General features: G+C 47.2%; 6 protein-coding genes across 6 annotated transcripts, besides 2 other annotated features; 4 read left to right on the top strand and 2 right to left on the bottom strand.

Annotated features, from left to right (window-relative positions):
- Window positions 1-288: 288 nt before the first annotated feature.
- On the top strand, window positions 289-2283 carry N7482_007576 (triacylglycerol lipase family protein; the record flags this gene model as incomplete). The annotated part of the gene is made up of 4 exons (XM_056689700.1): window positions 289-372; window positions 529-659; window positions 714-1494; window positions 1555-2283. The coding sequence occupies 4 exons, from the start codon at window positions 289-291 to the stop codon at window positions 2281-2283; spliced, it is 1725 nt and encodes a 574-aa protein (XP_056542129.1).
- A 1515-nt stretch (window positions 2284-3798) lies between these two features.
- Window positions 3799-3913: a sequence feature (Protein overlapping with rRNA (N7482_007575, KAJ5160571.1) was converted to a misc_feature.).
- A 390-nt stretch (window positions 3914-4303) lies between these two features.
- Window positions 4304-4455: a sequence feature (Protein overlapping with rRNA (N7482_007575, KAJ5160571.1) was converted to a misc_feature.).
- A 1133-nt stretch (window positions 4456-5588) lies between these two features.
- N7482_007574 (uncharacterized protein) lies at window positions 5589-9492 on the top strand (the record flags this gene model as incomplete). The annotated part of the gene is made up of 3 exons (XM_056689699.1): window positions 5589-6582; window positions 6646-9266; window positions 9457-9492. 3 exons carry the CDS (start codon window positions 5589-5591, stop codon window positions 9490-9492), a joined length of 3651 nt encoding a protein of 1216 aa, XP_056542128.1.
- Window positions 9493-9845: 353 nt separating this feature from the next.
- On the top strand, window positions 9846-11029 carry N7482_007573 (ankyrin repeat domain-containing protein; the record flags this gene model as incomplete). Its single annotated transcript, XM_056689698.1, has 3 exons — window positions 9846-9983; window positions 10041-10910; window positions 10994-11029. The coding sequence occupies 3 exons, from the start codon at window positions 9846-9848 to the stop codon at window positions 11027-11029; spliced, it is 1044 nt and encodes a 347-aa protein (XP_056542127.1).
- Window positions 11030-17096: 6067 nt separating this feature from the next.
- Window positions 17097-19470, bottom strand: N7482_007572 (uncharacterized protein; the record flags this gene model as incomplete). The annotated part of the gene is made up of 9 exons (XM_056689697.1): window positions 17097-17362; window positions 17429-17505; window positions 17563-17739; window positions 17805-17920; window positions 17980-18271; window positions 18325-18424; window positions 18485-18909; window positions 18977-19347; window positions 19402-19470. The coding sequence occupies 9 exons, from the start codon at window positions 19468-19470 to the stop codon at window positions 17097-17099; spliced, it is 1893 nt and encodes a 630-aa protein (XP_056542126.1).
- Window positions 19471-20422: 952 nt separating this feature from the next.
- On the top strand, window positions 20423-23914 carry N7482_007571 (tetratricopeptide repeat protein; the record flags this gene model as incomplete). Its single annotated transcript, XM_056689696.1, has 8 exons — window positions 20423-20590; window positions 20764-20988; window positions 21048-21321; window positions 21389-21787; window positions 21835-22792; window positions 22849-23322; window positions 23377-23610; window positions 23674-23914. 8 exons carry the CDS (start codon window positions 20423-20425, stop codon window positions 23912-23914), a joined length of 2973 nt encoding a protein of 990 aa, XP_056542125.1.
- Window positions 23915-24020: 106 nt separating this feature from the next.
- On the bottom strand, window positions 24021-25684 carry N7482_007570 (uncharacterized protein; the record flags this gene model as incomplete). Its single annotated transcript, XM_056689695.1, has 2 exons — window positions 24021-24916; window positions 25012-25684. The coding sequence occupies 2 exons, from the start codon at window positions 25682-25684 to the stop codon at window positions 24021-24023; spliced, it is 1569 nt and encodes a 522-aa protein (XP_056542124.1).
- Window positions 25685-26111: the final 427 nt, after the last annotated feature.

Raw genomic sequence — 26111 nt, 5'->3', positions numbered from 1 at the left:
TGGCATGGGCGAGCATGACCCGCGCGACTTCAACGCTGTCCGGCAGGGCCGACACCTCCCAACGTCAGAGACTCTCGGCCCTCCTGGTATGCCAATTCCATCCCCATCCTCCCCATCGACACGAGACATATCGCCTCCACTTCTTTTCCGTCCGTTGTACTCTCTTATCGCCGGATTGCTTTTTCAAGCGGCAAAGCGCAGCGCGTGACGCCATAATAGCATGTGAAAGCGCCGCTCCCACCGGCAGGTTTCCCCCCTTCGGAGCTGAAAGTTTCTCGATCGCGCAAAATGGGGTCCTGGCTGCTCGGTCTGTGGAGTATCCTGTCCGCAGTCCTCAGTATGATGCTGGATGTTGCGCAATTCTGGAGACAGGTGAGTTCTGTTCCGTGGGGGTTCGGCCAGCCTGCGCCGGGGTGAGGAGAGATATGGGTGGATTGGGTGTCCACCAACCACTGCCCATTGTATCATCCCCGGTGGCAGCCCCGGGGCCACCTGGAGAATGAGAGCAACGGACTCACAAATATATAGAAATTGTACTCATGGTGGGTATCCAAGTCCCCGAAAGAACAGCTCCTGCACAGCCTGGCCACGGCGCAGTCCTATGAGGAGTGGGAGGAGGCTGCGTTTGAGCTGGACGAGCTCCTGAGCAACGACTTATGGTGCGGCCCTATCTAGACAGCCTTCTGAAAAAAGCCCCAACTAATCGCACACAGGCGTCAGAATTCCATGAGTCGACACTATGACTACCGGCTCATCCTCGGGCGGCTGGAGGCATTGATGAGTGCGCGCGAGAGCGAGGACATCCTCACGCTGGTCAATCTCCTTCGCTCCGGTCTGGTGCGCAATCTGGGCAACATCGCAACCACTAAGCTATACACCCATGCATATGCCGGGACGAAGCTTCTGATTGACGACTACATCACGCAAGTCGCCCTGTCCATCCAGTACGTGGCCTCCTTGCAGCCGGCTCCAATGCAGACGAGCGGGTTCACGTCACAGGCTAAGCTGGAGTTACTTCACGATACCCGCCAAGCTTTTGGACGCACGACGCTGCTGCTACAGGGCGGGTCGGCTTTTGGGCTGTGCCATTTGGGCGTTGTCAAGGCGTTGCATCTACAGGGCCTTCTGCCCCGCATTATCACTGGCACGACGACTGGGGCTATGATTGCAGCACTGGTGGGTATCCATCCAGAGAGTGAATTGCTGGCGCTGTTGGAAGGGGACACTATTGATTTGTCTACTTTTCATCAACGGCGCAAAGATCGTGCCGATGAGAGCTGGGGGTGGACTTTCTTCCGGCGGATGCAGCGATTCCTTTGGAAGGGCCATCTCTTTGATATGGAATTGCTGGAGGAGTGTGTTCGAGTTAATGTGGGCGACTTGACCTTTGAAGAGGCATATGCCCGGTCCAAGCGTATCTTGAATATCACGATTGCCACGGCGGGTAAGACCGGTTCTCCGAATCTGCTCAATTATTTGACTGCTCCGAACGTGGTATGGTTCTGTTCACTTTCTATACGCAAAGCTATTATATGATCTAACCGCACCAAACAGTTGATCTGGTCCGCTGCCGCGGCTTCCAATGCCTCGTCCGTGGCGGCACTTTCCTCCCCAGTCACAATCTACTGCAAAGACGAAACCGGCTCAATCGTCCCCTGGCCGCTCACAAAGGAGGCAGTCTTCCGACCCTGGAGACATGTCAATTATAACGACGGCGAATCCCCTCTCTCCCGAATCGCAGAACTTTTCAACGTAAACCACTTCGTCGTCTCCCAAGCACGTCCCTACCTCATTCCCTTCCTGCGATCCGAGCTCAACCTCCTCGACCGCCGCCAAACCGGCTGGAACCACCTCTCTCGTTCGCTGATGCGGTTAGTACTAGTCGAACTCCGCCACCGACTCCGCCAACTTGATTACATCGGCGTTCTCCCGAACTCTCTGAGCCGCCTCCTCATCGATGAAACCATCCCCGGCCCCAACCTCACCCTTGTCCCAGACCTCTCCTTCTCTGATCTAGCCAAGCTCTTCCAGCAACCGACCCGCGCCCGCGTGGCGGACTGGGCGCTGAAGGGTGAGCGAGGCGTATGGCCCGCGATCAGTGCCTTGAAAGTCCGTGAGGCAATCGAAATCGAGCTGGACCGTGGGTACCAGCTTGTTCGCCGCCGCCGACCAAGTGACCAGTCTCTTCCGGCCCCACGCCTTTACCCTCATGAGCGTGTTGCGCTTCAGCGACGTGGCGGGAGTGAGATCGATTTTGAGAATGGGACTCTTGCTGCAGAGTAACTTATAGACTTGCTACTTCTCATGGTGGATGGCTTTGGCTTTATATTGCTGCTGGGGGAAGTATTCATAGAAAACAGGACGAGAACCTGCCGTTAATATGATACAACATTCTTTGGACTGATGTCGTCTTGTGCCTCGGACTTAGCTACAACGAACGAGTGGTGTAGAGTAGTATGACTCATTGCTAGTAGGGTAAGTCAGCACTCTGGGTACGAGGAGAAGTGATCGATTTTGCGCATGTCACCGTCAATATGAACACAGGATACCCCACACCTTAACCATCTCAAGGATGCTGGTAAATCACCATCATCACTGGACATCTCATGATAATGTAATTCTCACTCATAATTCGAAACTTGAGTTTTATTCCTCTCGCCCTTCGTAGATGATGAGCTGTGAAATTGTCCGCTGCACTTCTCTGGAGGATGGGAATTGTTGGAGAGAATAGCGATTGTTGTGTTGAAATGAACTTCGCTATCCGTTTTCTTCGGATCCCTCTCCAGCCTCCAGCTTGGAGCCAAAACTTTCCTTTTCTGGCAGCTGGTAGAACTCGACAGATCGGATGTCAGGTTGACGATGTCACATATTTGATGTAGTCTTGCTGTAGAGGTAGTAGGAGTGTGGTAAGCGCTGAGTATTGTTGCCTTACCACTATAACGCTCTCAGTAATGATTTCCTTGTTATTCCCTTGTTGGTCATCAATCAATCCATCCGTACCGTGATGCTACTCGACATCATCAACATTAGTGATTACCATATTGGCTAGATTCGTCATGACTTATTGGTTGTTCCTTTCACACAGCACGCTAATCTATATGGGTTTTACTTTGTTCCACTGGTGACTATTTATTATACTGGAAGTCGAGCGCCACGCAGATTCTAAAGGAAAGAGGGTTCAAAATCGAGTGTATCCATGCAAGTATACTATCTCGCCTAATAAACTATCCCTCAGCCATAGAGCGAGGAATCTATTTCCCTCTCAAGAACTGCACTTTGTTTCTTCAATTGCACGGCCCAAAGCACTCTCATGAATCAGCACCAGCCCAACCATATTTCAGTTCCTTCGACTCCTACCTCAACCGTCCCCTTCGCCACGACGGATCTCAACAACGGAGTCTCTTGCTCCGATAACCCCCCCTTAGACCTCCACCTCCGCCCCACTAAGCAGCTCCAAATCATCTCCTTCCCGGCACATAATCTCCCTTAGTAACAATAACCGTATTGCCCTCCCACTCGCTTCTACTCCAGCGGCGTCTGTCTGTTCACTACAGCTTCGGCCCGGAGAGCACAATCACGACCCTGGCGAACGGGTTCACGATGAAACGGATCTCTTCGGAGCCCGATACCGGGCCCAGCCAGGTCGGAGGACGGACACCACATATATATAAGCGCGTAGGCCAGTAATATTACTTATAAAAAGACTGCAGCTGAGATTAAGGTATCAATACCCGTAACGCCTATACTTTCAACCCCCTACAACCCTGTAGCGGTAATTATAAGTCTGATAGGATAGATTTATAGCACATACGACCATAGGGTGTGGAGAACAGGGCTTCCCGTCCGCTCAGCCGTACTTAAGCCACACGCCGGCCAGTTAGTAGTATGGTGGGTGACCACATGCGAATCCTGACTGTTGTATGTTTTTATTTATTCTTTTGTTGCCTTTATGTTGTTCCATGAAGTCTTCTTTACTTATGCCTACTTCGTATATCATTATTATATATTCCGATTATAGTTGATGCTTAGGTCTATGTATCTCTAGTATATTATTATTGGTAAATACTCCGCCATCCTATATGTGGCTCCGCACTATGCGGAGAAGCAAAGCGGATACTACCCTTCTCTAGTGCTTTATATACTTGCCCTAGACGAGGGGAGTGGGATCCACTCACCCCACCAAAGAGGAGATCCAGGCATATGCAAAGATGCAGATATAAGATTACTCTCCAGCACCAGCGGCGTCCAAGCCTACCTATACATAACAGAAATTACCAAAAAGTAAAAAGGGACAAAAACATACAACAGCCAGGATTCGCATGTGGTCACCCACCATACTACTAACTGACCGGCGTGTGGCTTAAGTACGGCTGAGCGGACGGGAAGCCCTGTTCTCCACACCCTATGGTCGTATGTGCTTGAATTTAAGCTAGAAGCTTCATAATCGTTCCTAACAGCTAAAGTATAATAGGGTTGCAGGGATGTATATCTTGATTTTAGCTACAGTCTTACTATAAGTAGAAGGATTCCTGGCCAGCGCGAATATAAATATATAATACCGATGATAGACACTGGAGAGATATAGACCTAAGCATCGAATTTAATGGGAAATGATAATAATAATAATATACGGAGTAGGCGTGAGTGAATAAAACTTAAAGGAGATTGAAGCAAAAGCAAAAAAAAAAATAAATAAATGAAAACATGTACCAGCATTTGTATATCGGCGTTCACCTAACGCCCACGGTTGGGTGTGGGCGGACTTCACCCACCTGGATATTTTGCCTGTACAGTAAAAGGCGCCTTCGGATATCTTGGTAATACCCCGTAGGTCCCGCCGATTTTTTTCTTTTTGAATTCTCTGTTTTTCACGGATCTTTACACTATCGCACGCTGAAGATGGAACGAATTATTAGCATGACCTAACTGGACTTCCTTAGATGAGAAGCAGGTTGTTAAATGTGCTAAATCTACTAGATGCGCTAAATCTACTAGCCTAATGGCAGGTGAGGGAAATGACAGGTGCCGAAAGCCAGGAGGTAGTTTGGACACAGTTACAGCCTCAAATAGCGCTAACGCCCCCCTCCAGCGTCGGCGCCGGGAGTTGCAACGCTAGTTTTGATTGAAGAGACCCAAGTGTAGAGGTTGTGGAGAATTGGAATTTATTCACAATATTTATGACATGAAATCCTTTTGGATGCGAATACATCTTTTTTCGCGCCCAGCCCTACGACTAATTCTGGTTTAACTACTGCCTGATTCCACAGGCTGTGGAAGAGCCTTAGTTATCAGACAAGTGATCGACTTTTGTGCACGAGCCTGAGGACAATCACGTGGAAGCAATGATCGCCGCTGTCTTCTGGGCGCGAGGCTGTTGCCAACCCAGATCAAATTTCCCCCACCCCTCCAATGTTGAGAAGCGTCACTCCCGGAGCCAAATCCATCATTTCCTCCTCAAGTCCTCATCTCGAATCTGGATATCATCCGTGGGCATTACAACCGCCTTCTGAGACACCAGTGAGACCCTCAAGCCAAATCACAAAAGCGGTCGACTGTCAGCTAACATTTCTGCTCCTGTATGAGGCGCCATGGCCAACTCTCAGCCCCCAAGCTTTGCCAATGAAGAGTATGTAGTGGGATGGATATGCGCTCTTCCTGTCGAGATGGCAGCGGCAAAAGGCATGATGGATGAAGAGCATGGAGAGCCACGCACCCCGCCAGCCGACGCAGATCAGAACACGTACATATTGGGCTCCATGGGCAAGTTTAAGATTGCCGTAGCGTGTCTACCAATGCACCAAGTCGGAACAAGCTCCGCTGCTGTAGCTGCGAGGGATATGCTATTTACGTTTCCAAACATTCGTATTGGCTTGTTGGTTGGTATTGGAGCGGGTGTTCCAGATGAAAACAACGATATTCGTTTGGGCGATGTTGTCCTCAGCAGTGATGCAAAGAATGGAGGAGTTATCACATACGACTTTGGGAAGAAACTTGCGGATGGTTCTTTTGAGAGCATATCTGCATTGAATCGCCCTCCTAGATCATTGGCAACTGCTCTTGGAAAGCTCAAAGCGGAGCATGAAATGCGAGAGAATAAAATCTTGTCTTATGTTGAGGAAATGTTGCGCAAATACCCGTTCATGCGAAAGAGAAAATACTCTCGCCCTGAGCAGGCGTTAGACCAGTTATTTCGATATGACTATCTGCATGTCCAGGGGGCAACATGCGCGACATGTGACCCATCGAAAGCAATAACGCGCGAGCAGCGATTCGATGACAACCCTCTCATCCATTTTGGAACTATTGCTTCTGGCAATACAGTGGTCAAAGATGCCATAATGCGAGAAGAGATCAAGGAAAAGCACGGGGCGATCTGCCTGGAGATGGAAGCAGCAGGTATCATGAACAATTTTCCATGTATCGTCATTCGTGGGATCTCGGACTACGCCGACTCGCACAAAAACGATGACTGGCAACCATTTGCGGCAGCGGCAGCGGCAGCTTGCGCAAAAGAGTTCCTTGAGCAGGTTCAGCCCAAAGCCGTCGATGGAGAACCTGCAGCAAAAGACACCTTGAAAAAAGGTCAGTAAACGATGACTCTGCCCGGAATACCTTCATTCCGATCTGGGTTTCTTAATAACATAGTTCATGACGAGGTGCTGGGGATAAGCAAGTTCGTGACGACAGAGCAAACTTGGCAAATTCTGCAATGGATCACCCATCTGGATTTCGTTTCTCAGCAAAATGACATGCTCAGTCGAAGACAAGAAGGAACAGGCCTCTGGCTTATTGGCTCTCAAGAATTCGAACAGTGGTTGAGCCAGTCTAGAAAGACGTTGTTTTGCCCTGGGATCCCAGGGGCTGGAAAGACAGTCATGAGCTCTATCATAATTGATCATTTGAATAGGAGATTCGCAGATGACCCGAATGTGCACATCGCGTGGATATTCTGCAGCTATCAGCCACATCAAGCGCAAACCACCCTAGATCTTCTGCTAAGTCTCCTTAAACAACTGGCTTTGAAAGGTTCGTCGGTTGCACCACACATTGTGAAACTTTACAGCCAGCACAACAGCCAAAATACACGCCCAAATCAGACTGAAGTCCAAGTGGAGCTCTTAAAATTGGCAAAAGACTCTGATAAGGTGTTCATTGTAATGGATGCGCTCGACGAGTATTGTTCCTGGAATCTGGAAGAGATGCAGCAATTTTTATCCGCTATTTTCAGACTTCAACAAGAGGCAAATGTTAGTATCTTCGCAACTTCCCGGTTCAACTCAGACATCACGAGCCTTTTTCCGAACAGCGTATCAAAGGAGATTAGAGCGCAGCAAGGGGACATTTTGACCTACGTGAATAATCGGATGCCTCGACTACTGCTCTCAAATATATCGGGACATACCGAAGTTCAAGAACAGGTTAGGAGGAGCATTGTGAAGGCTGCGGATGGGATGTACGTTGGAGATAATCTGTTGATTTATGTATACGTGGCTAATATCCTGACAAGGTTTCTGCTTGCAAAACTCCACATGGATCATTTGATGGGGTGTCCGAGCGTCGGAGACCTTGAAGAAGCCTTATCGACGTTGCCTTACGGTCAAAAGGGGCTGTTTACAGCCTATGATCAGGCCATCAGCAGGATTCAGTACCAAAAAGAGGCCTTCCGCCGAATGGCATTTAGGGCATTGTCATGGTTGACCTTCAGTAAGAGGGCTCTCTATGCACAAGAGTTACAACACGCCCTTGGTACCAGATCTGGCGACAAAACCTTGAACAAGAAGTTCCTTCCTGCAATTGAGATAATGGACTCATTGTGCGCTGGATTAGTTGTTCTCGACCGAGAAAGTGGCACCATCCGTTTAGTCCACTACACGACAAAGGAATATCTGGCAGAAACCCATGTTCTCCACGATGCAGAAGTCGAAATTACCAAAACGTCCCTCACATATCTTTCATTCGACGAATTCTCCTCTGGACGGTGCTCAAACAAAGAGGACTTTGGAATTCGACTGCAAATATTTCCCCTGTTTCATTACTGTGCTGAGAACTGGGGATTTCACGCCTCAGCAGCCTTGAAATTTTCAGCAGAAATAAAGAGCGTGATACACACCTTTCTCGATAAGACAGAGAATATTTCCGCTGCAAGCCAAGCTATGATGTATCGTTCGTTCCGCAATTTGGAGGGGTCACATTGGCTATCCGTGCTCCCGCGCAGACTCACGAAAGTACACCTCGCCGCACACTTTGGTCTTACAGACATACTTGAGATCTATCTTGATTCCAATGATGATATGGATTCTAAAGAGTCTCGAGGAATGAGTCCACTCGCCTATGCGGCCCACGGAGGCTGGTTTAACGCTGCCAAAACACTGCTTGATTCGAGAAGGGTTGATCCAAATGCAACAGATCGTTATCGCTGGACACCCCTGCTTCTTGCTCTTTCCGCCGGACATGAGAGAATTGTGGAGCTTCTGTATAGTCACGGGGCTTGTCTAGATATCGAGGATATGTGGGGCTATTCGCCTTTATGCCATGCAGCCCGTATCGGGCACATAGAGCTGATGCGCTTCTGTCTCAATAATGGTGCGGAGATAAATTCACGTTGTTCTCCAAAGACGGGCGACGAAGGTACACCGCTGATGCTGGCACGGTGCTCAGGTAACAATAATGCTGTGCTTTTTCTTTTGGAAAAAGGAGCGAACCCGGACTATCCAAATGAGCACGGCACAACACCTCTATCTGCAGCGGCACGGGAAGGGGATGAAGAGGTTGCCAAATTGCTTTTAGAATGGGGCGCTGCTGCAAATCCAATCCAAAATCTCGGGACGACACCTTTATTCCATGCAGTCTGGGGAGGGCACGACAAAATAGTCAAGCTACTCCTGGTGGCAAATGGGAATACAGGCGTAGGCCAGGTTATGATGGATGGGTTGTTGAGAACTGCGTCAGGGGTTGGCCAGATAAAAACACTTCAGCATTTGCTAGAGTATGGAGCTGAACTAAACCCACAAGATCAACACTCAGAGACTGCTCTACTTGCCGCCGCCAGGGAGGGCCATGAAGAATCAGTGAGGTACCTTCTACAGAGCGGTGCTGACCCAACTAGACGTAATAAGTCTGGGGAGAATGCGCTACTTGTTGCAACAAAACATAACCACGTATCCGTGGTCAATCTCCTACTCGAAGCGGGGATTGAAGTTGGCTCCCAAGATATCACGGGAAACACTGCTTTATTCTTCGCCGCCGAAAGCGGAAGCGACGATATAGTAAGAGTCTTGCTGGAGAAAGGCGCAAGTGTACATCACCGGAATGCGCTCCTGGAAACGCCATTATTTTTTGCCGTCAAAGAAGGACACCACAGTGTGGCCGGACTATTAATAAGTAGTCGTGCTGAACCAGATCCCAAGAACTTACTTATGGAGACACCGTTGGCATATGCGCAGCACATCTTAACAGCAAAAGGAGACCCCCATGCATATGGCACTATGGTAGCTCTCCTTCTCAAGGAAGGGGCTGACCTTGGCACCAAGCCGTACTCACCTCACCACCCCCAGCTGTTTGAAGCTCTGGATCATGACAATTTTCGCCGAGGTAGAAGACATACCTGGAGGCCACATCAAGAGGAGGCAGCTCGTCGCATTTGGCACAGTTGGGTACAGGGCTACTCAAGAAGAGAGATCATACGGTTTCTTGAACGCTTACTGTTTCGAAATAAGCACTCTGGCAGGCCTTTCCTCCCAACCAGGACCGCGCAATTAGACGGCAACACGAACTGTTTGCTCTGGACGCCTCTGTTATGGGCGATAAAATCTTGTCACAGTGATCTGGTGAGGTCGCTAATAGCAATGGGATCTTGCAAGGACATCCAAGAAGATGACAGCCGTCGACTGTTTTACCTGGCACTTCGCACTGAGAATTCTGAGATCTCGAAGACGCTATTACATCAGATACAGCACAAATACACTGACATCCCGTGTCCGTTGGTATGTGCAGCGATAGTCGGAGAGACTTCAACAGTGCGCGAGTTACTTGCTATGCAGGAGATTGATGTCTCTACCGGTGAAAGAGCCTTGCTCTTTGCAGTTTCAAAGGGGAATACGGCAATTGTTAGTATCCTGCTGGACAAGGGGTTTGATGTGCAACTCAGAATGAGCAGTGGCCATACTCTCCTACACCTTGCTGTCATCCGTCAAGATTCAGCGATGATAAAACACCTACTAGAACGAGAAGCCGATCCTCATATCCGCGACCTCAACGGCCGTACACCATTATTCTGGGCAGTGAAGCTGGAAATTATAGCAATAGCAGACATCCTGATCGAAGCTGGAGCTAATCCCAGCGTTCCAGAGAGTGAGTATCGACCGCTTACGGACCACGAGAAAACAGACATCAACTTGATACTAGGCCACGAGGGCGCATCTGAGGCCTCTGATCATAGTGGGCAGTCACCTCTTCACCTTGCAGCATTGGATCGGAATCAGGCCATGATGACATGTTTACTACAAAAGCGCGTGCATTCAGACATCAAAGACCATCATGGCCGGACCCCGCTATTCTGGGCAGTGCAGAAGGGCCATGTATCAGCCGCACATGCTCTACTTGAGGCGGGATCTGATCCAAACATTCCAGAAAGCGATGGGATGCTTCCCATACGTTATAATCTGCAATCATCTGTGACCGTGGACTCACGGCACCGAAAACTCGAACTGGAACCTCGGAATAAATCCTGGAAGATGGGTAACCAGACACCGCTATTTTTTGCAGCCGGGAATGGGGACGACAGCTTGATCAGGTTGTTACTGGAGTATGGAGCAGAGCCGGACCCTTTGGACGAATATGGAGAGACTCCGTTACTTTGGGCTGCAGCCCGGGGACTTGATGCCCCAGTCAAAACGCTTCTAGACAGAGGAGTAAGTTCGAATCGCCACGCAATGTCAAGCCATACACCACTACTCTGGGCTTTGGGAGAACATGATGGATGCTTGGTAGACAGGGTCTGCAGGGGTGTCTCGTTGTTGGGTCGACGTGACGTTGTGGCAGATGGAGAAACAGTTGTGAGGTTAGTCCTTGAGCATGGAGCGGATCCAAATCCCCTACATCAGAATGGTCAATCTGCCATATCCATGGGTGTCCTCAAAAAATCAGCGACGATAGTAAGGTTCCTGCTGGAACATGGAAGCGACCCAAATGGACAAGATAAATATGGCCGTACCCCATTGATGCACGCCACTGTCCGTGGCAGCCACGACATGGTATCTACGTTGCTACAATCTCAGATCATTGATGTCAATGCAACGGATCTCTTTGGGCGCAGTGCCTTGACAGAATCTATCGCGCGAAATCAACCCTCAATCACAAAGCGATTATTGGAAGATCATCGGGTTACTGCACTCATCAGATTTTTTGGGGAACCCACACATGATGTTTTACTGGATTTCGAGCACCACTTTTGTGATATATGCAATGCTCGTATACGACGAAGCAATGCCTACCATTGTTCTATCTGTGACGATGGAAATTTCGATATATGTGACAATTGCAAAGATTATGGCGCGACCTGTCTGGATTCTGAGCATAAAATTGAGCGGCGAGAAGGTCTGTGATAAGGACAAATGTAAATTAGATTTCAAATTGACATGATGTTTTGATGTCCACCATATCTGGCAATCTATATTCTGGTTGACTCAGAAGTTTCTTGGAAAACGTTCACCCTTACTCGGCACTACCTAGTGATGTTAGCAAGCATGTTCAGATGTATGACTATTAGCCCCTTCGGCCTCTATAGCCAAATATGGAGCACGCGTCAGCTCTTGAGGTCTTGTGTAGGTAGTCGGGGTGTAAAATAAAGGGCTTCCGGGCATGTGGGTGAGAAGGGCCTTGCTTGAGAACGGCGGCACAAATCTCGCAATCCAATCGAAAAGGAAAAAGAACCAGTAACAAAAATGAAAATGAAAAAAAACATACAACAGCCAGGATTCGCATGTGGTCACCCACCATACTACTAACTAGCCGGCGTGTGGCTTAAGTACGGCTGAGCGGACGGGAAGCCCTGTTTTCCACACCCTATGGTCGTATGTGCTAGATATATAGCAAAGAACTTCCATGATGATTGTGAAGGGCTAGAGTATAGCGTAACAGGGATTCATACCTTGATCTTAACTATGTTCTCATTAAAAGTAGCCTTAAGGATTCTTCGCCGACGCGAGAATATGCATATAGATGATAAAGACTAGGGATATATAGACCTAAGCATCGACTATAATAATATATGCAGTAGACGTGAGTGAATAAACTTGAGAAAAAGAAAAGCAAAAGTAAAAATAAAACAAACCATACGACAGGATTTGTATAGGGGTGGTCACCTAGCGCCCTCAGGTAGGGGGTACGGCGGCCGATAGCGGCCACTGGGAAAGTGCACAATTATGCATATTCTAAGACCGGCAGAAAGATTTAGATACCTAAATTACTATTACAACGCCCATATTAAATCATGTATAACTATCTCAACGGCTATTTACCTCGCTGTCGCTATAATGAAGCTATTTTTATAGTGTATCTTGGCCATTTCCGCTGATATCAGGTAGTAAGGTGCTATCTCAATAGCCATTTATCTCGCTATCGCTATACTGAAGCTATTTTTATAGTACATCTTAGCCATTTCCGCTGATATTAGGTGGTAAGGTACTATCTCAACGGTTATTTACCTTACTGTCGCTATAATAATAATATTGAAACTATTTTTATGGTATATCTTAGTCTATATTCGTCTACTATCGCCGCCGCCGCCTAAGCCGCTAGCTTCGTCGTAATAGAGAAGCTACTCGTTTCCTCGATAAGGAAGATACTATAAGAGATATAGCACCCTCTGTTACTACTATAGGAGTAGTATCCTCTACTACTACTATAGAAGTAGTACCCTAATCTATATTATAGTTAAAGAGCCGCTCTATAAATAGCTTATCCTCCTCTTTTTATTGTAGCGTTACCTATTCGGAGGACCGTAGGATTATAATATATATCTAATATTTTCCTTTCTCTATCCGGAAGCGCTAGTAAAGTTTACTAAGGCTTCTAAATAGGAAGAGATTCTACTTAGAGAGAAAGTGTACGATTAACGGCCCTTTCCCTCTACCTTAATAAATAATATCCTCGGCTAGAAGGAACTAATCTCGTAGTCTTATTTAGTATCCTAATTACTAGAGTACGTTCCGATCGAGCTTTAAGACGAGGTCTCTCGCGAAAGATAGGATATCGATAATAGTCTTAGAGGAGGGGGAAATATAAGAAACTGATACTAATAGATAAAAGATAGGTTAGCTAGCTTCTTCTAGTAGTAGTAGTACTTACCCTATAGCCGCTCTATCTCTTTTAGGCTCTCCTAGAGATAGAAGGATATAGAGATATAAATCTCTTATAGTAGCGGCGGCGGCGGCGGCGGTAGTAGTAATAGTAGAGGATATCTTTCTTATTAATATAGATACGAGCTTCTAGCTATACTTATTATGCTAGAAAGAGAGGAAAAGTGTATATTTAGCTACGCTAGTGCTATAGTTACTAGTAAAGCTATAGTTACTAGTAAAGGTATAGCTACTAGTATTAAAGGTATCGGTATTAATAGTATAGGCGTTAGAGTTACTACTATTAATAAAGCTGCTAGTACTATTAAAGAAGATAATATAGCTAGGATAGTAGTAGCTATAGTGTCCTATAGGGAGGATTATAGAGATACTATTTCGAAGTGAGATTCGAGATTAATCGGGGCCCTTAATAAACTACTCGAGGCTTTTAAGCTTAATATAAGACGTAAATTTAATTTTGAACTATATTTTAGCTATCTTAGCTATCTCGGCTATTAGCGACTATAAATATATACTATACGGCTTTATATAGACGCCTAGGATAGGCTTTTCACTAGATTCGTGGTAGTATAATATACGAAGCCGAAGTGCTTTATATACCGCTCGGTATAGCTAGTCTCTTTCCCTATAGAGCTAAAGTAGTAGATCTTTAGGGTTAAAGCTAACGCCTATAAGTTACTACCTAATCTACTAAAGCTATAAGCGGTACTATACTAAGGTCGTTAGTAGGAGATATTCTAAAGGATCCTATTCTTCTACGTCTTACTATAGTCTTCGAAGGAGCTCTTAGTTAAAGGATTACTAATAATTATAGACGTCGGCGTTAGGATAGTAGTAGTTTATAACTAGCTTCCCTAGGATAGTATTTAGCCGGTAAGACTATCGCCGAATTAGATATATATTCTAAATATTCGTATATAAGTATATACAAGCTCAGAGAATAGGTATATAGATAGTAAGAAGCGATATCTATTTATATATAAGTAGATACGAGCTCAGAGGATAGGTAAGAAGTAATACTTACTTTAGAAGATACTACTTTAAGAAAATCCTATCGTACTGTAGTATATAGAAATATTCGTAGAATAGGAAGACGTTTAACCCTACGAGCTATCCTTACTAGGATTTAATCCGTTAATTCTTAGTACTTCGGCCGTAGAAGAAGTAGTCTTTTTACTAAAGATCTTTATTATCTAACGCTAACTAGCGAAGGGCTAGATACGTATTACTAAGTATTATTATTTCTGTACCTAGATTAGTATATATAATATATAGTAGAAAGCCCTTCGAAGTTACGTAGTCGAGATACTAACGAAGTATACTTACTGCTGTCCGAGTAGAGATTCCTATATATATCTATATAATAAGTCGAGAGTATCTATTAATAGTAGTATATATCTCGAATCTAAAAGGTTCTAGTTTTATATAACTATTAATATACTATATCTAGTTAGGCCTAGGGTAAGTGTAAGCTCTTCTCCGGTATTAGAGGTCTAATCGATAACGTTTAATAGCTTTAGGGTTAATTATTTAGTAGACCTCCTAGATTCTATCTCTAGAGAAAGATTAGTATTAGCTTCGTGTCTACTTATCGAGGATAGGAAAGACCTTAACTTACCGGGGATAGGAAAGACCTTAGCTACGAAAGAAATAGTATTATAGCCGCCGGCTATAGCTTTTAATATCTCTAATATAATCCTCTATAATCAGAATAGCCTCGATCTTAGCTTTCTACCGCTTACGTTCCTTAGGATCGTCGACCCGAAGTTTTATTCTAAGCCGTTTACGAGCTCTACGAAGAGAGCGTTCGGATATAGGTATATCCTATCTTTTTAGTACTTAGAGAATCTCTTAAGTACTTAGAGAGAGGAGAAGAAGCTTATAAATAAGCTTATCTATAGCTTCGGTTATCTTAGCCGTTCGACAGGGATTCGCTAGGTAGATATTCTATAATTATAGGTAGTTATTAATTATACGCTTTATAACGCTAATACTATAGTTATTAAGTAGGGTAATACGAATAGCTTTAGCAGAGCGCCTAAGTTAGACAAGATCCTCGATCTCCTGCCTATACGTATTAAGAGGGATAGGAGGCGTTATTATAGAGTAACGTATAACGATAGTAACTACAAGGGTATTCAGCGACGGCTACAGTAGGGTAATAGCGAGGGTATTCAGCGACGGCCACAGCAGGGCAACAGCGAGGGTATTCAGCGACGGCTACAGCGACAGCGACAGCGAGGGTATTCAGCAGCTACAGCAGGGCAACAGCGAGGGTATTCAGCGACGGCCATAGCAGGGCAACAGCGAGGGTATTCAGTAACGGCTATAGCAGGGCAACAGCGAGGGTATTCAGCGACGGCCACAGCAGGGCAGCAGCGAGGGTATTCAGCGACAGCCACAGCGAGGGTATTCAGCGACGGCTACAGCAGGGCAACAGCGAGGGTATTCAGCGACGGCCACAGCGACAGCTATAGCAGGGTAATAGCGAGGGTATTCAACGCCTAGCGATATTGAGAGTTAGCAGATTATATGGTATAAATAGCTTCAGCTTACCACCTAGGATTAGTAGTGAGAAATAGCGGTCAATATGGGGTCTAGTAGAAAGTGGAGAATCTATTTTTGTATGGGAAAGACAGTGTAAAGAACGATTCCTGCGTTACAGAGCGGTCCCTAGGGCGGTCTAGAATATGCCCAAATTGTGCACTTTCCCAGTGGCCGCTATCGGCCGCCGTACGTGGGCAGCTCGCCGGGTTGTCCCCATCTCGGGGAGTTATTTGGACCGTTTCTCAATTAGCAGCCGCACGGTCTCTTTGTGATCTTTGGATGAAGCAGCTGGGCACGTTTTTATACTGAGATCCCTGTGCGCCGACTGTCGGCGCTATTTCCCAAAAAAACAGGCGAGGTGCTCTGCATACCCTCGAGACGAGGCAGCTGGACCGGAGTTCCAATTTCCGCTTTGTTTAAATCCCACGGTCATCTTTCAGAATAGTGTAGGCTACGCTGCTTACCCCAGGTGATGCCTGAACTATTGGATGGGAAAGTCCATGATGCTCTTAAAAAGCTCTAACCTTGGTTGTTTGCCGGATTTGAGAATTCGGGCGATCTCATTCCTGTCAGCATATCGCACGTGTGTGACATTCAAACCCCCTGTATGCCGTACCCTGTACCTACCAATACCGGCCCGTGATGTAATGCATGAAAAGGGCTACGTGTATGCCATGGGGACCAGTCAAAATATTGGGCAGAAAAATAAGAAAGTGAGGGGTCCCAAATTTGCTTTGTGACCGACGTCTTCTGTCTGAATTTTATATGAAATTTGAAATCCAACTCAATTCTCATTTGTGAATATGATAACTACAGCTCTCTATTCCCGTCCTGGATGCGAGAAAAAGAACTTTCAGAATTTGACTGGCGTTAAAAATCACTTCATAAGGGAATCTCACCCTCAGTGTCACGGGCGAAGAAGAAAATCAAATTGAAATCACTAACTTGCGCATTCAGACGAAAATCCGGGAACATGGAAAGAGAAAGGAGAAGGAAGGGATGAGATGGTCTGAAGACACGAATGGTCTGCCAATATGGAACTCATCTGACTCCGCTAGATCGTCACAGCCATCAGGTCGTCCCACTCCGCAGCATATTTGTGAGGAAGATTTTGTCCTGATGGTAGTGGTATCAAATTCTGAAGCTTTGAAAACTGGGATCGGCGGATCATTTGGCAATACAGACGTGACCTTAAAGCATGCTGAGGGGAGTCTGGACGTGCAAAACCTCGTCTTTGGAGACATCCTTGTCAACGAGAGCAACATTACGAATATTGTCACCGAGAGGATACATGTATCGACCCGTGGCGATGGTTGTGGGCCACGATGCAGCCTGGAAAGCAGCATTGGCCAGTTTGATCAGCACGAGATCACTACCCTTTGCTCCAAGGATTGTGCTCCCAATCGGCCTGTGCTCAAGGCGTCCTGAGACCCGCGAATGGTAGGGCATTTGACCAACTAGATGATGACTAATTAGCAAATCAGAAACTCTTATAGAGGTTGATTATACTTGAGCAAACTGACAAGGAAGAACGAGCTGAGGCATTTCTAGGACAGGAGATATGAATTTTTCCCCTATGGTCCCAGAGCTCGATGGGTTCCTACGCCTTTGTCAGCTCTGCGAGGGGCTTGATTAGATTGATGGAAGGGGAAACAACTCATTTGGTGAATCCCGATATTTTGGGTTGGCAGATCCGTATGGCATAATCATTATGGCTTCACTCATGCTGCTGGGGTCGTGAGAGAAGACATTCTCGTTGAACCAATTTTGGAAGATCTTGAGCTCTTCACGGTAGGTTTTGTACTCATCCGGCGTCACTTCTTTGCCGATCCCCCTGCGAAAAGAAAAATGAGAACAGTCCTAGGCTGCTATACCGGTTGGATATGTCGGAAGACCTACCATCTGAAATTCACAACAGGGCCTTCGTAGGGAGGTTTGCCGTATTTCTCTGAATAGCGCGCACGGAAGTCATCGAAGCCGTGATAATAGTCGTGGCACATTGACCAGAAGGCGCTCTATAAATAGCAATGTCAAAATGGATGACTTTTTGTATGATCAGCTGTTGAATACGAACCTTAGACAAATACTCCTTGAGTGGCTTTCCGTTTGCCTCTGACGGTGGACATTGTTCCCATCTTTCAGCAAGGCTGATTTCGACACGTTTGGTCCCCAAGAAGTCTTCCAAGACCTCAATGAATTCTTCCACCATGGCCTGATGTTTTGGATTACTATGAGGGAAAAAGTCCAAGGGGTAGATAATTTTTGATGGGAATGTGGTAGAATTGTCGCTCAGATCCAGGGTATTCGAGATGACATGGTGGAGATCTGTCAAGCTGCGGCTGAACAATCCCACAACATCGAAATGACTGGCATATAATCAATAAGATATGGAATTCCAAAATCGAGAGCGGATACGTACGGTGAATTCACAATAATGCCGTCCATGGATGTTGAGTTTGTGGAGGGCCTGATAGAGAACAGCCCATTGCATGTTGCGGGAGCTCTGACACTCCCAGCGGCTACACAGCGACGGTTAACTTCTTGGAGGGATATTTCCTGAGCTCTGACAATCTACTTACAATCTCCTGCAACCGAGTAGTCTAGCCAGGAGTAGCCAGCCAGTGCAGCTGCAGCGCCGGATGAACTTCCAGAAGGGCTCTGGTATTCATCTCCGCGAGGGTTGATTGGGCAGTGAAAGTCGATCCACTGGTCAGTAGGCTCGTCAGAGGATGCGAACTGGGTCATCTTCGTTTTTCCAATTACGATGGCCCCTTTATCAATTAACTTCTGGACATATGAGGCACTTTTTTCGTCTTCAGGGTATAGTTCTGAGTACGCCCGGCTCATCATGGTTGTTTTGGTTCCACTGAGGTGGAAAATATCCTTCAAGCACACTCGAGCACCCGCAAGCGGGCGATTTTGGGAAGGACGCGAGTAAAGGCGACTGGGAACAGCGATCTCCTTCCAGATGCCATCATCTGCTATAGAGCTCAAAGTCTTGAACCTGATGAACATTGTTAGTGAAGCATTCCTATTTGCCAATTTCCTCTCTCAAGCGGTTGAGAACAGACCTTTGAGGTTGGAGGACATTTTCAGGTATCACTCCGAAGATGAAAGCATCAAGGTCATCTGGATAGAGGCGCCAGGCCTGGTGAATGTTGGGGCCATGAAGGAAGTACGGGCCCGGTGGTAAGTCAACTCCACTGGTCGTGTATACGGAAGAGAGGTTTTGCGACTGCAAGTTAGACCTGCCATGGTCCAATTCCTCCGGACTGCCAGTCAGTACGACAGATTGGGCGAACTCTTCGGAGTAGATATCGTCTGCTTGGTGAAAGAGATCAAGTTGCTGCCAAAGTTTCTCGATGCTCTCTTGCACTCCCTTTGCATCCACGAGTACAACAGGCGTGATTTCTTGAATCGGTATTGCCTCAAAAACGGTCCCCTGAATGGGTCAGATTCGCTACCGCGCTTGATTGCGATAGATATTCATGCTCACCAAAGCTTGCGGGTGGACAAGGTACTTAGTACCCGCAATAAGAGGTGTGATGACCTGGTCAAACCCCATCTTGGCTTGCAGTTGCACTTGAAGAAAAAGGAGTTCAAGTGGTGATTTAGGTAGTTCCAATCTGGTGTCTTAATACAAACTCAGTTATAACTCGCGCCGACTGGAGTCGTTCTACGTATACTTCGATAGAAGCAGAGTGCATAAATCCAGGGCGTTGCTTGGGTGAAGAATTCTGCCTCGCGGGGCTGATCGGAGGGATTATGATCGATGGTGCTATCGGCGCAGCGCAATTTCCCCGTGTCCAATAATAGTTGAGTCTGGGGTTGACCAACAGCCTCAATAATAGCGCGATTCTGCGGACCGGCCCAGGATCCATTAGACAAATTTCTTTGGTGAAGCATCAGTGCCCAAAGCGTCTATCAGCGCTCGCTCATTGGATAGTTATGGCCACGCACCCGATTCATGCAGTTCAACTGCAAATTGCCAGGATAAGCCACCCATGACTCTCCTCGCGCCCGAGCGGAGGGCCTGAGGGTCAAGTTGAGGCTCAACAAATGCTGCGGCTTGCTCTTCCCGTCATACGATAGCTCTCAGGCCTCCCCCCCACCCCTTTTGCCAGAAGATCTGACCTGGGCGAAGGCCATAGTGTGTGTTAAAGGTCGCTCTGCCAGGTGTTTACCCTAAGGAGCGAACATTTTGAGGTAGAGTTGCGCTTTATCAAACTATAATCATTACTTGTCTAACTTAACACTAAACTAGAGAGACAGAGATTGTGATTTTGACTTCATCATTGCGATGCATCCACTTCCAGTTGTATATGATGGGGTCAGGCAGCCTGAGATTGAGTAACTTCTCTCCTATCGCCAGTTTTGCTTCTCGACATGCGGCCTAATTGTGTCATAGCATCGTCTCAATTCCCGGGCTCCCAACCTATTATCCTACCTACCAGTTGAAGGACCACACGAAATGGCTTCGAGAGGTATTAAGTCACCAGGTGCCGCAAGCGCGAATCATGGCATTTCAGTATGATTTCGCAAAGGATTCATCTGAGATTCCCTGGGCGAAGCTGTTCGAGCAGTTCGATCATCTGTTGTACAGCTTAATCAATCGACGTGAGGACACACAAGATCGACCTATTTTATTTATCTGCTATAGCTTTGGAGCGTTCATTCTCAAAAGGGTAAGTGGCATGGCCCTTGGTTTATCTGGTCTTTGCTGTTCATGGCTCACTTCACTCTCCCCCTTTCCAAGGCTTTACTATCCGCGAAGGAGAATCCAACATTTCGGAACATATTGGACAAGACAGGAGGCATAGTGTTCCTTGGTTGCTTAAACGATGAAACGAATCCGCAGCTCGAGGACTTGTGCCTCAAATGTGCCGCCGTGGAGCTTGGGATTATCATGAAGAACAAAATGATTGACACCTTACGAACTTCTGAACACTGGACAACCATTCGAGATGTCATGGAAAGCTTTCGCATCTTAAATTGCCAGTTCCCAGTGAGAAATATTTACGAGCTCAAGCCGACCAATATCCCGCGTCGAACACGAGGCATGAGAAAATCAAGACAGGAACAGGTATTTCCTCGAGTGCCTCTTCTATAGTTCTTTCGCTGGTTAACTAATCACGTTCAAAGCTCTGCACTCTAAGAGTATCCTCCTTGGATTGGGCAAACGAGCAACTTGTGGGTGTTCAAAAAGACCATGCGGAATTGACCATGTACCCTCTTCGAAGCGATGAGGATGGCTACTTTGAGCAATTCATGGGCATACTCTCTGAGATGATTGATGAGATCGCCCCGAGGTCCACGCAGCAGATATGGCCCAAAATTGAGCCCGATGGTTGCCAAAGTTGGCTCCTGGTGGAAGGCACAGCTCTTAACGCAGGCGGCAGAGCGGGCCAACTAGAAGGTATGTTATCGCAATTTCACCCTGAATGCACTTGAAGGCCGCTGAATATATCCCGCTGGCTCTTCAGACGAAATTTTGAGTTACCAGTCGATCACACCTCTCACAGTCCGGGAATCCCTGATACCCTGTTTCGTCACGACGCCGTATCAAGAGAATCCGAGCTTCGTTGGCAGGGAGGATACACTTACTGAGATACACAACGTCCTCGCCCCAACCAGCGATGCTAGTGCCGGACAAAGGGTTTTCGCGCTTACCGGCCTAGGAGGGATGGGGAAGACTCAGATTGCAGTACGCTACGCTTTCCAACACATGGACACGGTATACAAAATTGTACTTTGGGCACACTCAGACGGACAGTCGAAACTCTCAGAGAGCTTTTCTCTGTTTGCTTCTGAGCTCGGTCTGGGAGAAGGGATGACGCACATGAAAGCTAAGCAGACAGTAAAGGATTACCTGGCGAGCGTTGGTAAGACCCTTTGGGAGAACACTTTCAGATGTAAAATTGTTGATCAGTGGTGGAGATAGATGTGAACTGGCTCATGGTCTTCGACAATGCCGATAGTGATGACAAAGTCCAGCTTCTGGCGGAATTTTGGCCCCATGGTGATAAAGGGTCAATACTGATCACTAGCCGTGACCAGACATTGACAAAGCAATATCGCGGAAAGAGTCTGAGAGAGCTCAGGGCAGAGAATGCTGTGGATCTCCTCCTGAGACTGACTAGCACGGGAACATCCAATATGACCCACACGGTGTCTATAGAAGAAGGGATAGCTGCCACCGAGATCGTCAAAAGAGTAGGGTTCTTACCGCTTGGAATCAATCAAGCGGCAAACCTGATCATGAATGACTCGTGTTCATTTGTCGAATTTCTCGAAGCATACAACTTGCAAGAGCTCATCGAGGACTCAGCCGAAGTCCGATTGATATCGGGCACCAATTATAAATACTCACTTCGAACGGTTTGGAACATGAACTTTGAGAAGCTTGGTGGTGATCACAAAGCTCTCTTCAAGCTGATGGCCTTCCTTGACCCCGATCGGATTCAGATGAAATTGTTAGTTGACGGAGGAGCTGGGAGCACGAATCCAAACCTACACTTTATCAACACAGCATACAAAGTGAACAAATGCCGGGCCGGACTCTTGCGCAGCTCTCTAGTCTCACAAAATGAGCATAAAGGCGAGCTTCGGATGCACCGTCTCGTACAAGCTTACTGCCAGCTGAAGATGACGGCGCAAGAAGCGCAAGCGAGCTTTGAGAATGCAATATCCTTGATCAGGCAGGTATGGCCCGTTCCGCATCGGTCAGAGGTGCATAACCCGTCATTGTGGCAAAGTCAAAGGGCACTGCTCCCGCATGTTCAAAAGCTGTGCGAGTTCTACGTAGCGTCTTGTCGAAAACACCAGCCTCTTATCCCACACGATGTGGTCAATTGGGACTTTCCTTCTGTACTTTACGAAGCAGGCTGGTAAGTTCAAGTCAGATCCGAGTCTGTAATGTTTATCAGATACTCAATTCATACAGGTTTTGTTACGAGAGCGGCATGCTGGAATCCGTTTCCGACCTGCTGAAGCCAGCCAAAGATTACTGCCTCCACCATCTGGCTGGTGGAGGGGGATACCGTCTTTTAGCTGACATATATGGATGTTTCGGATCTCTATGCACGGAGTCGAATCAGTTCCAGAGAGCGTTTGACGACTTTACCGAAGAGTGGAGATACCTTGAGCTCGCATTCAAAGCTGGGGAGCTTGAAAAACCTAGTATTTGGGAGGTTTTTGGCCTAGGAAGGCTTGGTAATGGTTGTCATGGGCTGCATCAGTACAAAGAAGCGGAAACCTTCTATCGAAGAGCCTTGGAAGCATGGGGTGATCTTCCCGGTGACCAGAAAATCTGGCACGCCCATCTTGCAACGTGCCTGTGGCTGCAAGGCCGCCCAGACGAAGGAGAAGCAGTCGTACGGGCCGTCATCAAGGATCAGAATGACACTAGTAACTTCAGGTATATTAATTATGCTGACTTGATTATATTTGCTTTGAATTAACCGTGCTCTAGGACAGCAATGGCGATGTATTCCCTTGGAAATATTCAGATCGCCCAGGCCACAACTCTCACCCTAGAAGGGGATAAGGAGAAAGCCGAAGCAAAACTCGCCGAGGCAATGGATATCCACGTTAAGGTCCTCAAATTGTGGACGATTACGTTGGGGGCCAGACACCACAAAACTGCAGATGCGATGTACAAGGTTGGGTGGCATTTCCACAGACGCCAAGAGTATCCAAAGGCGATGTTAGTTCACGCTCTTATTTCTTGCCCTAGTAACCTTCGTACACCGCTGACCCTTTTGATCAGGAAAATGCTAGAGACAGCCTTGGACATATACACATGTCAGTCGCATCTTTTCCAAAACGAAATCGCTCGGACAAAATACAAAATGGGCTGCCTGAAACAGGACACAAAACACCACAGCGAGGGCGCGGCTTTGATCCGTGAGGCGGAGCGAATCCGACAGCAAATAGTCCCACCAAGACATTGGGAGCCTGCAAATGGGGAGGAGGACTTTGACAATATAGTTCAGTTTTGGACAAGATGAGTTTGGATGCCGGATGATCTCTAGGTACTGGGAAACAGCGACACAATGGATGGGAACACTCTCTACGTGGTTGTGTAGGCTTTGAGTGATCGATTCTTCTTGATTACTAACGTGTCTTTCTCGTGAAATGAGCCATATGAAGGTATTGGGCAACCTTCCGTAACCAACGCTTTCTGTTCAGCAGGAAGATTGTGGTGCAGAATAGTACGATTCCAGTCCCGAAGGGCCATCTCCATGAAGGAAGTGGGTCCCATTCCCGTACATTCATCCCAAAGACACCAGTGATGAAGCTCATGGGAATAAAGATTGATGCCATTTTGGTCAACTGGTTAACCTCATTGGCATTCATGATTCCCTTTTCCGAGACTACAAGCTGTGCAAAGCTAACCAGGACGGTGGTGGCGGACTCGCACTGGTCAATTAGCAACGAGCAGCGCTGCATAATGCCAGTATGGTCTGCCAGTAACTGTCGTTGAATGAGGCTCTTCCGTTTCAATGTAGAGTCAGAAGCTGCCCTAGGCCATGACGAGCAGCCTCCTTCCTTTATGATGTGCTCGTTCTCCGAAAGAATCTCCTTCACGCGGCTGATCGTTACAACATGTTGCCTCAACTGTCCCAATTGAAACTGTAATTGATTTTGGTCAAATCTCAACTGATTCTGACATTCCGCGATACTTCTGGCAAGGAAATTCAGGGTCTGTGACCAGGAAAGAAAGGATGTTGTCAAAACAGTGGCGAGAAGGAAAAACGGGTCCTCCTGCATCAATTGGGCATCGACTTCGTCCGTGAAGACGATATTTTTGAGGGGGTGAAATTGGTCAAGATACCCAGACACTCCATAATCAGCCTGTGGAGATACGGGGACTGGGGCGCTCCTCTCTACCGGCAGATTGTAGGGAATCAAGGGAACAACTCCGTTGGGTTGGTCATGCCGGGGCGTCTTAGACCAAGGGAATCCCGTTTGATCCATGTTCATACGGCCGTTATCAGTCAAGAATATGCCTGCGAGTTGCTTAATTAGGAAATTTCCAAGGCCTGGTGATCTTTCTCACGTCATCGAGTGATAGCCATGAGGCTAAAAGCAAACAAACACTCACCATGCCAATGAGGATACTGCGTCGCAATAGTGAAGGATATCATTCCCTCGATACTGCACATGTCATGGTCATGCACGACTATCCTTCGGATATGCGTGGCTCCATACTTCCCCGACTTGATCAGTCCCTTCTCGAATTTTAACCGTGCATCCTCCACATCAGCTCGCTTTTGTTGCATGGATTTCGATGTTTGCCCGGCAAGCTGGTCCGAATACGGGGACAGTGATCTGATGAGGCAGGAGAACTGCACGCGCACCACATTGTCATTCCTTGACGGCAGGGTTGGCAGCTCATAGACACCACCAGTTACCCTCTTCTTGAGGCTCATAGGCAAATGTTCGATGAAAAACTCGGGTCGAACGGCAAACTCGGCTCCCAAAAATGCGATAAAGTCAGGACAGGGGAACCCTTCCAGCACCCCGACCCGCGGCCCATGCTGCTTGCCATGGGGTTCAGCCTTGACAAATGGAGACGCTTTTGGATACGTGTCAATGCTGGAGAGCGGGGTAAGCTCAAAGAATTGTACTTCTTGGAGGCTCGACTTTCGCCTCCCAGAACATCCTTGCAGATAGTCGGCCAGCTGATCGTAGAAGGAGATGGCCTCGGGATGGCAGCGATAACAAGATTGGATATGACGGACATAAACTGAGCGGTAGTCGGTAATATTCGACATGATTGTACTTAGTATGGCGGCTTAGAACCGTCTCTAGTACCGTGAACTGATGTTGAGTCCGGAGTTTGCATACTTCGAAGCTGCTTAAATACCATCTATAGCAATGATTGCCTTTGAGATTCCGTAAAGAGTTCTTTCCCGGGCGACGAGGCGCAGATGTCGAGCGCCAGCATAATCCGACGTCTGACGTCTGACCTCCATCCCCAGGGTAATAGCCTTGCTGTACTATGCTTCGCCTCACCTACCTCAAGTATATGCCGGCCAAATAGCCTAATTTGGCAACTTGGCTAGGTGACGAGCGCCACTATCACATCCATCCTTGTCGGCGTCACATTCAGCAAGCATATGTCCCCCAATGGCATCTCTCCCCCCCTACACCTCTTCATCATGGCACCTGTCGTATTTCTTAGGGTCTGGTTCTGCTAGA

Source organism: Penicillium canariense (genome assembly GCF_028826845.1).
Source record: "Penicillium canariense strain IBT 26290 chromosome Unknown utg000004l_segment0_segment0, whole genome shotgun sequence".
Lineage (NCBI taxonomy): Eukaryota > Fungi > Ascomycota > Eurotiomycetes > Eurotiales > Aspergillaceae > Penicillium > Penicillium canariense.
This window is presented reverse-complemented; position numbering and strand designations above follow the sequence as displayed.